The sequence below is a fragment of the Vigna unguiculata genome, chromosome 2 (assembly GCF_004118075.2).
Source record: "Vigna unguiculata cultivar IT97K-499-35 chromosome 2, ASM411807v1, whole genome shotgun sequence".
NCBI lineage: Eukaryota > Viridiplantae > Streptophyta > Magnoliopsida > Fabales > Fabaceae > Vigna > Vigna unguiculata.
In genome coordinates this window covers 26,285,990-26,297,932 of record NC_040280.1, presented here as the reverse complement: position 1 = coordinate 26,297,932, position 11,943 = coordinate 26,285,990, and the positions used below count along the sequence as shown (strand labels likewise).

The 11,943-nt window shown below is 37.2% G+C and overlaps 2 protein-coding genes across 2 annotated transcripts; both read left to right on the top strand.

Annotated features, from left to right (window-relative positions):
- The first annotated feature begins 301 nt into the window (after positions 1-301).
- LOC114173865 (ABC transporter G family member 14) lies at positions 302-3,375 on the top strand. The gene is made up of 5 exons (XM_028058517.1): positions 302-615; positions 739-1,531; positions 1,782-1,958; positions 2,045-2,232; positions 2,521-3,375. Exons 1-5 carry the CDS (start codon positions 514-516, stop codon positions 3,163-3,165), a joined length of 1,905 nt encoding a protein of 634 aa, XP_027914318.1. The 5' UTR covers positions 302-513; the 3' UTR covers positions 3,166-3,375.
- A 3,126-nt stretch (positions 3,376-6,501) lies between these two features.
- LOC114174607 lies at positions 6,502-9,869 on the top strand. Its single transcript, XM_028059436.1, has 4 exons — positions 6,502-6,616; positions 6,702-7,025; positions 9,168-9,298; positions 9,482-9,869. The coding sequence occupies exons 1-4, from the start codon at positions 6,502-6,504 to the stop codon at positions 9,575-9,577; spliced, it is 666 nt and encodes a 221-aa protein (XP_027915237.1). The 3' UTR covers positions 9,578-9,869.
- Positions 9,870-11,943: the final 2,074 nt, after the last annotated feature.

Genomic DNA, 11,943 nt, shown 5'->3' with positions numbered 1-11,943 from the left:
TCAACTAGCTACTGTTGTATAAATGTCGTTTCTATTCGTGTGAGCCAATTTCAACCAGGACCTTTATAATGAGAAAACAGTGAAATCAATAAAGGTAAACCGTGAAAAAAAAATGTGTTAGAAATTGAAAAAGCAAGGATGATCTTAAGCAACGGTTCAGAATTTCTAAGTTTTTTGGTGAGCTTGGTCGTGATAGAATAATTTGAGATAAAAAGGTGGGATTCCACCATCCAAGGGTGGCCTATATACGGGCTCGTTACACAGTGCACATCCTAGTCCTTGCTATATATTTATGTGCTGCTCTTAGCTACACATTGGAACATCGAGTTAAAAGCAATATATTAACTTCTCTCAGTTCTCAATCCTCACCACACTTCTCCAATCCGTATCACCATTATTTTCATCAGAAAACACTGAGAATCCCTTACTTTTTCCTTAGCCATTCCACAGAACTGCATAGCACCAAAGCCAGAATACTGTAATAGTCATCACTCTGTGGAAGGGCCTCCAGAGATGACTGAGCCCCATAACTCAACTGTCCTTTCTCATCCCATGCAAACCAATGAACAACAACAACCTTTTCCAAAACTCATTATGTACCCAATAACTCTGAAGGTAATTCACCAGTCCCATAACAAGAGCACCTATAATACTCATCTCCCACACTTGCATTGATTCTATGCATACATTGATGAAAAAATATACGTAGTTGCTAATCTCTTATGTGTTGGTTTGCAGTTTGAGGAACTGGTGTACAAAGTGAAACTAGAGCAGAAAGGAGGATGCTGGGGGAGTACATGGACTTGCAAGGAGAAGACCATACTGAATGGAATCACTGGTGTGGTGTGTCCAGGAGAAATACTAGCTATGTTGGGGCCATCAGGTAGTGGCAAAACCACACTTCTCACAGCACTTGGAGGCCGGCTCAGCGGCAAACTATCCGGTAAGATCACGTACAACGGGCAACCTTTCTCTGGTGCCATGAAGAGAAGAACAGGTTTTGTGGCTCAGGATGATGTGCTATACCCTCACCTGACTGTCACTGAAACTCTAGTGTTCACTGCACTTCTGAGGCTTCCCAACAGCTTGAGCAGAGATGAAAAGGTTCAACATGTAGAGAGAGTGATCACTGAGCTAGGACTGACTCGTTGCAGGAGCAGCATGATAGGTGGCCCACTTTTTAGAGGAATATCAGGAGGAGAAAAAAAGAGAGTGAGCATAGGCCAAGAAATGCTCATTAACCCAAGCCTCCTGTTGCTGGATGAGCCTACTTCAGGCTTGGATTCCACCACAGCACAAAGAATCCTCAACACAATCAAGCGTCTAGCTAGTGGGGGTAGAACTGTTGTCACCACCATTCACCAACCCTCTAGTAGGCTCTACTATATGTTTGATAAGGTGGTGCTGCTCTCTGAAGGCTGCCCCATCTATTATGGTCCTGCTTCAACTGCCTTGGACTACTTCTCTTCTGTTGGCTTTTCCACATGTGTGACTGTCAATCCAGCTGATCTCTTGCTTGATCTTGCCAACGGTAATGGACAGTAATCATTTGCTTCAGACTTTCAGTTCCTTTTTTTTCCAATAAGAGTTAATAACTATAAAACCAATGGACTTCAAAAGTGGAAGCTGGGCACACACTTTTTTTCCTTTTATCATTGCTTAACTGGCTCTAAAATTTTCTTCACTTAAAATGAGTCATAGTGTAGCAAGTAGGACAAATTTGTTATGGTTTGGTATTCTTTCGAAGAAAGCAACACTAACAATGTTATGATGCATTGCAGGGATTGCCCCAGACTCCAAGCAAGCAACTGAACAAAGTGAGGGACTGGAACAAGAGAGGAAACAGGTGAGAGAATCTCTCATCTCTGCTTATGAGAAGAATATAGCTACGGGGCTGAAAGCTGAGATTTGCAGCATGGAAGTGAACAACCAAAATATCTCGAAAGATGCTTGTGCAAGTAGGTCTTTTTTTCTATCTTTAAGGGGAAAACAATCATAGCTCTATTATTAGCCCCAGTGGCCTGAAATGTCTCTGTTGATGCAGGAAATTCGACAAAGCCAGAACAATGGAGCACAAGCTGGTGGCATCAGTTCAAAGTACTATTACAAAGGGGAGTGAAGGAGCGAAGGTATGAAGCCTTCAACAGGCTGAGAATATTCCAAGTTGTAAGTGTCGCTTTTCTTGGTGGACTACTGTGGTGGCATACTCCGGAGTCACACATTGAAGATCGGGTAAGTAGTAATTGCTTCAAGTTTATCTTTTCCAGTTGATGATATTGACAGCCAATTAATAACAACTAAAAAAGTTCTGGTAACATATATGATTAGGCCTTTAATCTGATCGAGTTCCTTTTCTTATTCATGTCAACATCACACCATTTTCAAGTTCAAGCAGTGTTTTTCCGAAATCCAAGAAGTCAAACTATGATTAATATTGCTTGGCTTGGCTACATTTTTTGTTCTGTAAACTTTAACCCTCAAGAGGGACTAATATGGGGTTGCACTGTATGCGTAATGCAGGTTGCCTTGCTCTTTTTCTTTTCTGTTTTCTGGGGATTCTACCCTCTCTACAATGCTGTTTTCACATTCCCTCAAGAGAGGAGAATGCTGATCAAGGAACGTTCGTCAGGAATGTATCGCCTTTCTTCCTACTTTCTTGCCAGAACAATAGGAGACTTGCCACTGGAGCTTGCACTTCCAACTGCGTTTGTTTTCATAATCTATTGGATGGGAGGGCTTAAACCTGATCCTGTGACTTTTATCCTTTCTCTTCTTGTGGTTCTCTACAGTGTTGTTGTCTCTCAAAGCCTTGGCCTAGCATTTGGTGCTATTTTGATGGAGATTAAACAGGCAACTACTCTAGCTTCTGTGACAACCCTTGTGTTTCTCATTGCTGGAGGGTACTATATACAACAGATTCCTCCATTCATTGTGTGGCTCAAGTACTTGAGCTATAGCTACTACTGTTACAAGCTGCTTTTAGGTGTCCAGTACAATGACAATGACTACTATGAATGTTCAAAGGGGGAGCTGTGCAAAGTGACAGATTTTCCTCCTATCAAATCAATGGGCTTGAATCATTTGTGGGTTGATGTGTTCATTATGGCCCTGATGTTGGTGGGTTATCGACTAGTTGCTTATTTTGCACTGCACAGAGTTAGGTAGATCAAAATTATGACAGAGCTCCCATACACAAAGCACGAGAACTTGAAGAGTTTTTGTACGAGTCAACAGAGGAATAATGCTAGAATACTAAACTTTCGATGGAACTCATGTAATGAAACTTGATCAACTCTCCATGACTGAGTTGCATGTACAAGACTTATTTTTAATAGATTAGAGAATACTAACTCTATGTTTCTTCTTCAACATAAATTCAACTACATTATGTGTCTATGTATTAAGCAAGAGAAATAACACTATGCATTCTAATCCGCATAAAGGTCAAAGATAATATCCAGAAGTTTTCTATCTCTCAAACACAATTGTAGATCATTGTCGGGCATTTGAAACCACAAGTTTGTTGTTTCCTTTCTCAAGAATTTGATCTGATTTATCAGAGTAAACAAAATTTATAGTGTCAGTAATAAATAAAAACTCTTAGTAAGAATGATTCTAAAGATAGTCACTGTAAAAATCAACACACTGATCATACATGGCAGTCTGTGAACGAATGACTGTGTAAAAACACTTTACACTCAGTGCACACACTATTTGTTTACTCTTTTTTTTTTAATTTAGTGGAAATTATCAGAGGTTATGTTGAATTTTTCACTCATGATTAAAGAGTATGGTGGGTTAGAGTGCTTAGAAGAATTAGCATACCATTAAAATGGATCCAACCAACCAACTAACCAAGTGTTATTCATCATCCAATGATGAATTAATGATGGCATAATTGAAAACCAAGTGATAATCAAGATTAAGCCTAGTTAATGGACATCAAAATCAGCTTGATAAAATAATTGAAAGTGGATGGATGGTAATGTGTTATGAAAAGTGATTACCAAGAAAACCATTGAAATCAGGTTCATACTTCATCTATATAAAAAAGAATACCTAAGATCAGTGAGTCTACTTCAGCATAGTGCATCATCCACTCTAATCACTTTGAGGTAGGACATAGAAAATGACTACTTATAATTTTTGCTTAAAAACAGTAACATCTGAAACAAGTAGTAGAATGTTTTAAAACCAATTGACATCAAATGATGTTGTCTAACAAATATGTAAAGTCTCAAATTGAGGCAAACTATGTGAAATTTCCCAATAAATCTCCTAATAGGTTTGACACTCAATTAGCAGATAAATTTGGAGGATATTCTAGAGTTAATCTGAATGTGAGATATGGAGAAGCAGAACCGGATCATTATTAGATAAAAGTAAATTAAGATCGATTCCATCGAACATGAACATAATTATTTTATCACACTTGACGTTACTCATCTTCACCATGTGTTAGGTATTTTGTCATAAACAACAAAAAGGTACCGCACGCATAGTTATAACCTAAGTTATCAAAGTCAGACTTTCCATGATGGTTTAATAAATCAACAAAGTTAAGAAAGTGAATATTTTGCGGCATAGAAAATGTTATCCCTGTGCTTACGTTCAGAAACAGAAAAGGATTCAATATTATATGCCATCCACAACCCAAAATATGTTTATTAATAGAAGTCTAGCAATAGAAATAACATAAAACAACAGCGAAGTCTGATAATTTTGTGGTCCAATTTGTCCTCCACCTAACTCAAGCAACAGAAGTGAAAGGTTCCAATCATACCTACATTTTCTAATCACCAACCAAACCCCTTAATGCAGGCATTATGTGTAATTGTCAAGCACCTGTCATTGAACAGATGCAAGAATTCTCCCTTCTCTCACACCGGTAAGTGTAAAGTTGTTAAAAATTGAACTTTAAGCTTAACTCAACTCTAAAAAATCAATTTATAAAGTAAGGTTTTGTACCTAATTATATACTATAAAATCGTCTTATCTTTAATCAATGTGGAATCTCCAACATGGGTACACAATGGAAGCTCTATACCTAGGTAAATCACACTCATTTTCCTTGTTAGTTAGATGTTAAGCTAAATTTACCTTTTCATTTCCATTACTGTGTTACCTACAAATTTGTTTTCCTACATTGTAACTCGTTACCTACAAAGAATAAACAAACTTGAGGAATGAAACTTATTCACGGAGGAATCATGATATCGTCAAGAGATGTTCTTTAACTTGCATTCAGTTAACCATGATACTGAACAAGAATTGGTCAAAAATGAAATACAAGATTCGAAGTTTGGTTTAGGTACCAGGTACCATCAAAGTTCTGTAATCTTTCGAATTTGCTGAAGTCTAATAAGAACCCGTCCAATTCAACAATTTTACGTGTGAGTGGGACCTCAGAAGGGCTTCATGCTGAGACAGAGAAGTCAATGTGAGTGATGCTATGCTTAAAGCCTTACAGCACATTGCACATATCCAAAGTGTTGGTAGCCATAACCGAAAGTTTCAAGAAGTTACAACTACAAAGAATAAACAAAATCTGAGGAATGTAACTTTTATCCACAGAAGAATCATGGTATCATCAAGAGATGTTAAGTAACAATCTAGCATTCAGTTAACCGTGGTATTAAGCAAGAAATTGGTCAAAAGTGAAGAACAAAGATTCGGTAGTTGGCTTAGGAACCAGATGCCACCAGAGTCTGCAATCTTTACAAATTGCAGCAATCCAATGAGAAACAATTCATTTCATTTCAAACATTTACATGTGAGTGGGACCTCAAAAGGGCTGCATTTTGAGAAGTCAATTGAGTGATTCCATTTATTGTTTGCAGCAAATTGCACATATTCAAAAACAAAACCGAAAGTTAAAGAAATTGACGTCTGAGCAAAGATGTGTTTGGGTATAAGATGAGATATATCATTAATATATATATATGCATGCACTTATCACACACATATAAAGTTAAAGGTCTATATGCATTGAATTCGAATCTTACCTGTAGAAAAATTACAATGAAATTGCACTGAAGGGAAACTGAACAAAGAGGCGTAGGACAATTAGGCTCCACAAAAGTGCTACCTTAATGAAGAATATAATGACGAGTATCAGAGTACATGTTTCTATTTGTTTTTCTCTAAATGGATAACATAATCCAGCAAGGTTTCAACTTTCAACTGTCACTGCTCTGAAACATTATTCTTCATCCTCGACAAAAAATCGATTATATGCAGACAAATCTGAGTGGTCTTTTTGTTGGCTAATTGTCATTTCAGTTACTCAATATAATAAAACTAGTCAAGGATTAGTTTAGTATTTGCTGTAACTAATCTTTTTGCCCTATTGTCAAATAATGTTGAACAATGTAGACATTTTGGATACCCCTGTAAAAATGAATGAAGAAAATTATGAGATATATTTTTAAATTCAAAGTATATTTCCAAATTTGTAATCCAAACTATTTGATCATAAACCATTCAAACAGATTACTAGAGATGGCAAAATGGGTCGGGCCCGATGGACCGGCCCGCCAGCCCGACAAAAAACCACGGGCCGGGTCAAGAAATTCAACCCGCCAACCCAATACAGCCCGGCCCGTCAAGCCTGCTGGCCCGTCGGGCCAACCCGTGGGCCAAAACGGGCCAGCCCGCGGCCCGTACCAATTAATTAAAAAAATGGCACGTGCATATTTCAGCATCCCTCACACTCACACACTCTGTCTGCGCTCCCCACCCACCCACCCACCCAATCTCTCCCTCCGCGCACTCTCTCTGTTTGCGATTTCCATTCTCAGGGCTCGCTTCTCTTCCACTGACGTCGCCGCTGGCCACCGCGAAACACACAGGCCACCACGTCGTCGTCGCTAACCATACCCGCTTCTCTTCTCCTCCACCTTCACATCCACCACGCGTTGGCTATTTCGAGAAAACAGCGTCCACGACCACCGCGAAAACAGCGGAGCCACCGTCGGACTGTGATTGGCGGACGATTTCGACCGCCACGACCACCACGAACACAGGTTTGTTTGTAATTTGCGTTCTGGTTCCCTTTTCTTTCAATTTGTAACCTAAATTTATGATTTTCGTAACCCTAAAATTGGTTTCCTGTAATTGGAAGTTATGGTGTATGTGTGGTTGTTGTTGCTGCGATTTGTCCTTGTTTGGATTGGACCCATTCTGTGAATCATAATTGTTGTGCTGTTGTTGGTTAAATTTTCCCCCAATTTCAATTTCGTAGTTGCTGCCGTTTTGGTGTGGTGGTGATGTTCATTTCTTTTTTTCTTGTTTTTCTAGTGTTACTATTTTTTATCTGACTGTGTGATAGGCTGATAGTTGTGGTTGTTTTCTTTGTTTGTCTGTTTATCTGTAATCATGTTGGAGATATGTGGAGAACATGTATTTCATCGTTGCACTGTGATCAAATAAATACTGCCACTGTTTCATATTGTTCTATCATCCTTGAGACAAAAATATGTTCTTCATTAATGATTGAATTATATGATAGAAAGTACCAAGTTGCAAAGTTGTATGTGCCGTGTTTGCAAAGCTGGGATTGAGTTGTTTGGCCTTAACTTAAACTGAAATTTGCTTATACACTGCAGTATATTTGATGTAGAACTATAATGCCATCTCCTTTTTAACTGTTCTGAACTCTAATTTGTTTGAGGCATCTCTACCGGGGTTTGATGATGGGGAGATTTCAGAAGATGATCCTATTGATTTGGAGGGTTTAGATGCTTCTGCAGCACATGTTGCCAAACAAATTATACAACCTCTCATCCATAATTAATGCTTCTATTTTTTTTTTTATGTAACTGTTTGCACTTTGGTAATGCTCCATGCCTAAAGTACTCTAATTCAGACTTGTTATTGATGTTGCAACAGTGTCTTGATGACTTGCAGAGAGCAAAATGTCATTTATATATATTGTAGGGTTGTTTGTTTTGTGATCAGTTATATTATATACTGCAGGGTTGTTTTTGTTGCAATAATTTTGTTGAAATATGATTTTGGACTGAAAATGTAACATATGGAAAAAAGCCCGCGGGCCAGCCCGCCAGCCCGCCAGCTTGCGGGCCGGGTTCAAAAGTGTAACCCGTTTTACCCTTGCGGGCCAGCCCGGCCCGGCCCGTATAAATCGGGCCAAAATCGGGCCGGGTCAAAACGGGCCGGGCTGGCCCGTTTTGACATCCCTATTATTCCTATTGTATGTTCTGAAGTTTGAGGAGTCATATAAGTGATTTAAAAGCATCAATTAAGAAGACCTAAAATATTCCTTTGGATGCATTTGTTAAAAACACCAATTCAACTGAGAAATGTTAGAATAAGCATGGAATAGAATTTGAGCAAGCTCACACAAGGTTTGATGGTTAAAAATTTTTCCTATTCAAGGAATGACCGAGTAACCGGATGAAAAAAGGATATACAGAGAAAGGCCCTAGAAAGATCATGAAACATATCCTTTTATCTGGTCATGAAGCAAAATTAATAGAGTCAAGGAGTCCCAAACGGGTATCAAATTAAAAGAAATCCTTGTCATTTAAATTTTGATATAAGTTGAAATTCCATGAAAGCCAAAACAAATATTGGACACTGAAAATTCTGGGGAGGAAAATTTTGAGATTAAAGGTGATAAAGGCATGGAAAGGCACAATGTAAGGGGCAATTCCTTTTATTGTGTAAGTAAAGGGAGAAATTAGGATTTGTTGTGGTTTTGAAACACGAAGAACCAAAATCTTGAACTTTTTGACCTTCATCTTTACCAATATAAATCTTATGAGGCCTTTCAAAGTGGCTAAATTGTTGTATATTGCGATTATCCAGTTGGAGTTACCATTGTCACGTCTTGGACTGATGAATTGGTCATTGTGGCACTTGGGACAACTTGGTTAGTACCAAGTTAATGTTAATTTATTGCAGTAGTGGGACTAACCCAACTGTTTGATTCAAAATTTCATTCCGAAAAATGTTATTAGAGAAATTCCGAAATTAATAATTCAAAAATCAAATTTACAAGGGTCAAAAATGGTCATTTTTTTGAAAATTGATGGGGTGAAGTTATTGCCATTACTTGTTTATTCTGAAAATTGGGCCGGTGTAACATATCCAAAACAGAAAGCCCGTACCATTAAACGCTGAAACTGAAACCACATTCTCTGCAGAAATCAAGAGTGAAGAAACGATAATGAGACCTGTTTCTCAGAAATGGGGCTACATTCGAATCATGGCCGGTACAATCCTTGGAGGCATCCTCGGATTCTACGTTATGCACCGTGTTGAATCTAACTACAAGGTTAGCATACCATCACTCTCTTCTTTCTTCCCAGTTGCTTCTTCTGCCTCTTCAATTTTATGGCTTTCTGAAGCTAACTAATGGAGGCTTGATAGAATATTTTGAAACCCTTTTCCCTTTTCTCTTTAAAGATTTTTTTCTTTTTTCGTGTGTTTGATGTGGGTGTACTTGTGCTGTGTGCAGGAGAGAATGAACGAGAGGCTGAGAAACTATGAGGCTGAATTGAGGAGGAAGAAGGACGAGAGATTGAACGAGTTTGAGGAATCCTCCAAGTTTTGAAAAATTGTGGTTTTCTTTTCTTACTTTTTGATGTTCTCTTTTTCTTTTTATGTTTGATTTATGAGAATAATTGGAAAAATTCTATCTTTGTATACTAGAACATCTTTAACGATGTATAGTTTCTCCCTTTTCATATGTTGTTGAAAGGGCTTAAAAGCCTTACTATTAACCCAATTTCATAGAACTGAAACATGCAGCTTGCGTCAAACCTAAGAAAGAGATTTGTATAGTAGAAGATAATGCAGATAAATGTATTATGTTTGAATTTAATGGTGATTAATTTATGTTGGAATATGTTTGATCATATGGCAATATGTAGCATGATTCTAATTCAAATCAAACCAATCCCGTTTCAGTCCTTTGATGTCATTTTTCTTACATTACATGAATGCATTTGTTCAAGATCATTGTATAGTTGAAGGGCTTCAGTGGTTTGTTCATGTTTCCTCGGCATCAATTTAATAGACGCCCCTTTGCTTTGTTCATGTTTCATCTAATGCTTAATCAATACAACCTAGGAAAGAACCATTGTATTAAGAGTAAATATTATGTTAAAAATAAGTTTCATAGATATAACAGTCATACTTTCATTTTATCCTTTATCATTTTAAGTAGTTACATTGATTAACACTGGTGGTACTCATCTCTTATTATCATGTGACATCAATTTGGAGTGACTTGTATCTCTACTGAATTTGCTGATACAATGTAGTTACAACACAATTTAATTGTCTTTCCGCTTATTTCACACCTTTTTTGTTAATGACTTAGAGGGCTTGAATAAATACGGTATCTTGTTTCATTCGCTGATAATTCAAGTTGCTAATGTTGAAAAAAGCTCAAGTATAGCTAAATGTTCAAGAGAACTTGAAATTTAGGAAAATTAAATGAAGTGAGATGTCACTCACTCTAAAAAACCTTTACTGAGTATTGATATTTGCTTTCGGTTGTAGATAAGATTATAGTCTTTGAAGGTAGTTCAATTTTTGCACACTGCATCAAAATGTTATGTTAAAATGATTATTAAATATTAAAAATAAGCCCGCAATGACCAAATTGTTGTGGAAAAGAAACATCTTTCACACGCCCATACAATTTAGTTGGACACATAATAATTTGGACTCTTATTGTTTTTGTCCACGAAATCACTTCAAAAGGTATCTCTTCCCTAACAATTTGTGGTTTTAAAAAATTATGACTACTTTCAGGTACATATCGAGAAAATTGTATATTATGATTCCAGCGAAGGGTAGTTAACAAATGCTCTAAATTAAAGAATATAAAAAGAAATATTTTGTACGTTAATTAAAAAGGTTTTAATAACTATTGTATTTTTGATTGTGAAAACAAAGGACAATGGATAAAATTTAAGAAAATGGAAGATATATCAATTTACGTCTACTTTAGACTCATTTTTCATAAGTGTTACCAAACTAATGATGATAGCAATTTATTTGCGTTAATATGGTTGGAAAGAATTTGTTCAATGTTTTGAAATGTAAGCCAACAAGCGTCGTTATCCAGAGGTATATAAAGTTTGTTGGAATATAAACTCTTTGAGAGAATAAATTAGACAATAAAAGACTATTATGTCTTTCAAATTCATACCTCTTGGGTGATTCCGAGCATTTGGATTATTTTGAGACAATATAAAACTAGAATTTGAACAGTTTTTTGAACTAGGAATATGGTTCTCTTTTCTCAGCCTAGGTAATTGAAGTGGATGCATTACTACTTCCCTTGGTGAATTACGAGATTTTGCAAATAGCTTTTAAGATAAAGTTACAGTTTGATTTTAATTTTCTAAGGATTTCTATATGAATGTGAACTCCAAAATGCTTACTCTTGTACAATAAAAAAGAGAAAATGAATTTTTTTTTTCTTGAGAAGGCAAGAAAAAATATATGAAAATAAAATATATGTCCTCAAAGATGGAAAGATTTGGGAGAGAAAAACGCAGGAGACACTCTTTATTACCAATTGTCTGTGCTTGGGCTGTCATTTTTACTCGCAGTTCGTGGGCCAGCCATGATCGGTCCCATCTTTTTTACCCACGAAAGGCCCCCAACTCTAAAAGCCTCGCATGAGATGGAATGGGAGAGGGCTAGTGTGGTTAGTCCCCTTCTCTTCGTTCAAAACATTTTCTTATCTCCGCAAGATCTTCTCACTGAGTCCCTCAACACGAAACCCTTACATTTCTTATTCTTCGGTGCTGGAGCTTGACAGCAGCACACATACCGATTCCCGAGGTGGTACAAGCGTGGCGGCAGCGATAGCGTCGAGAGAGGTTAGCGTTCATTTCAACTACGTCAGAATTAGATAGATCTATTATGTGATATATGCCTTCTATTTATCATTGAGTTTGT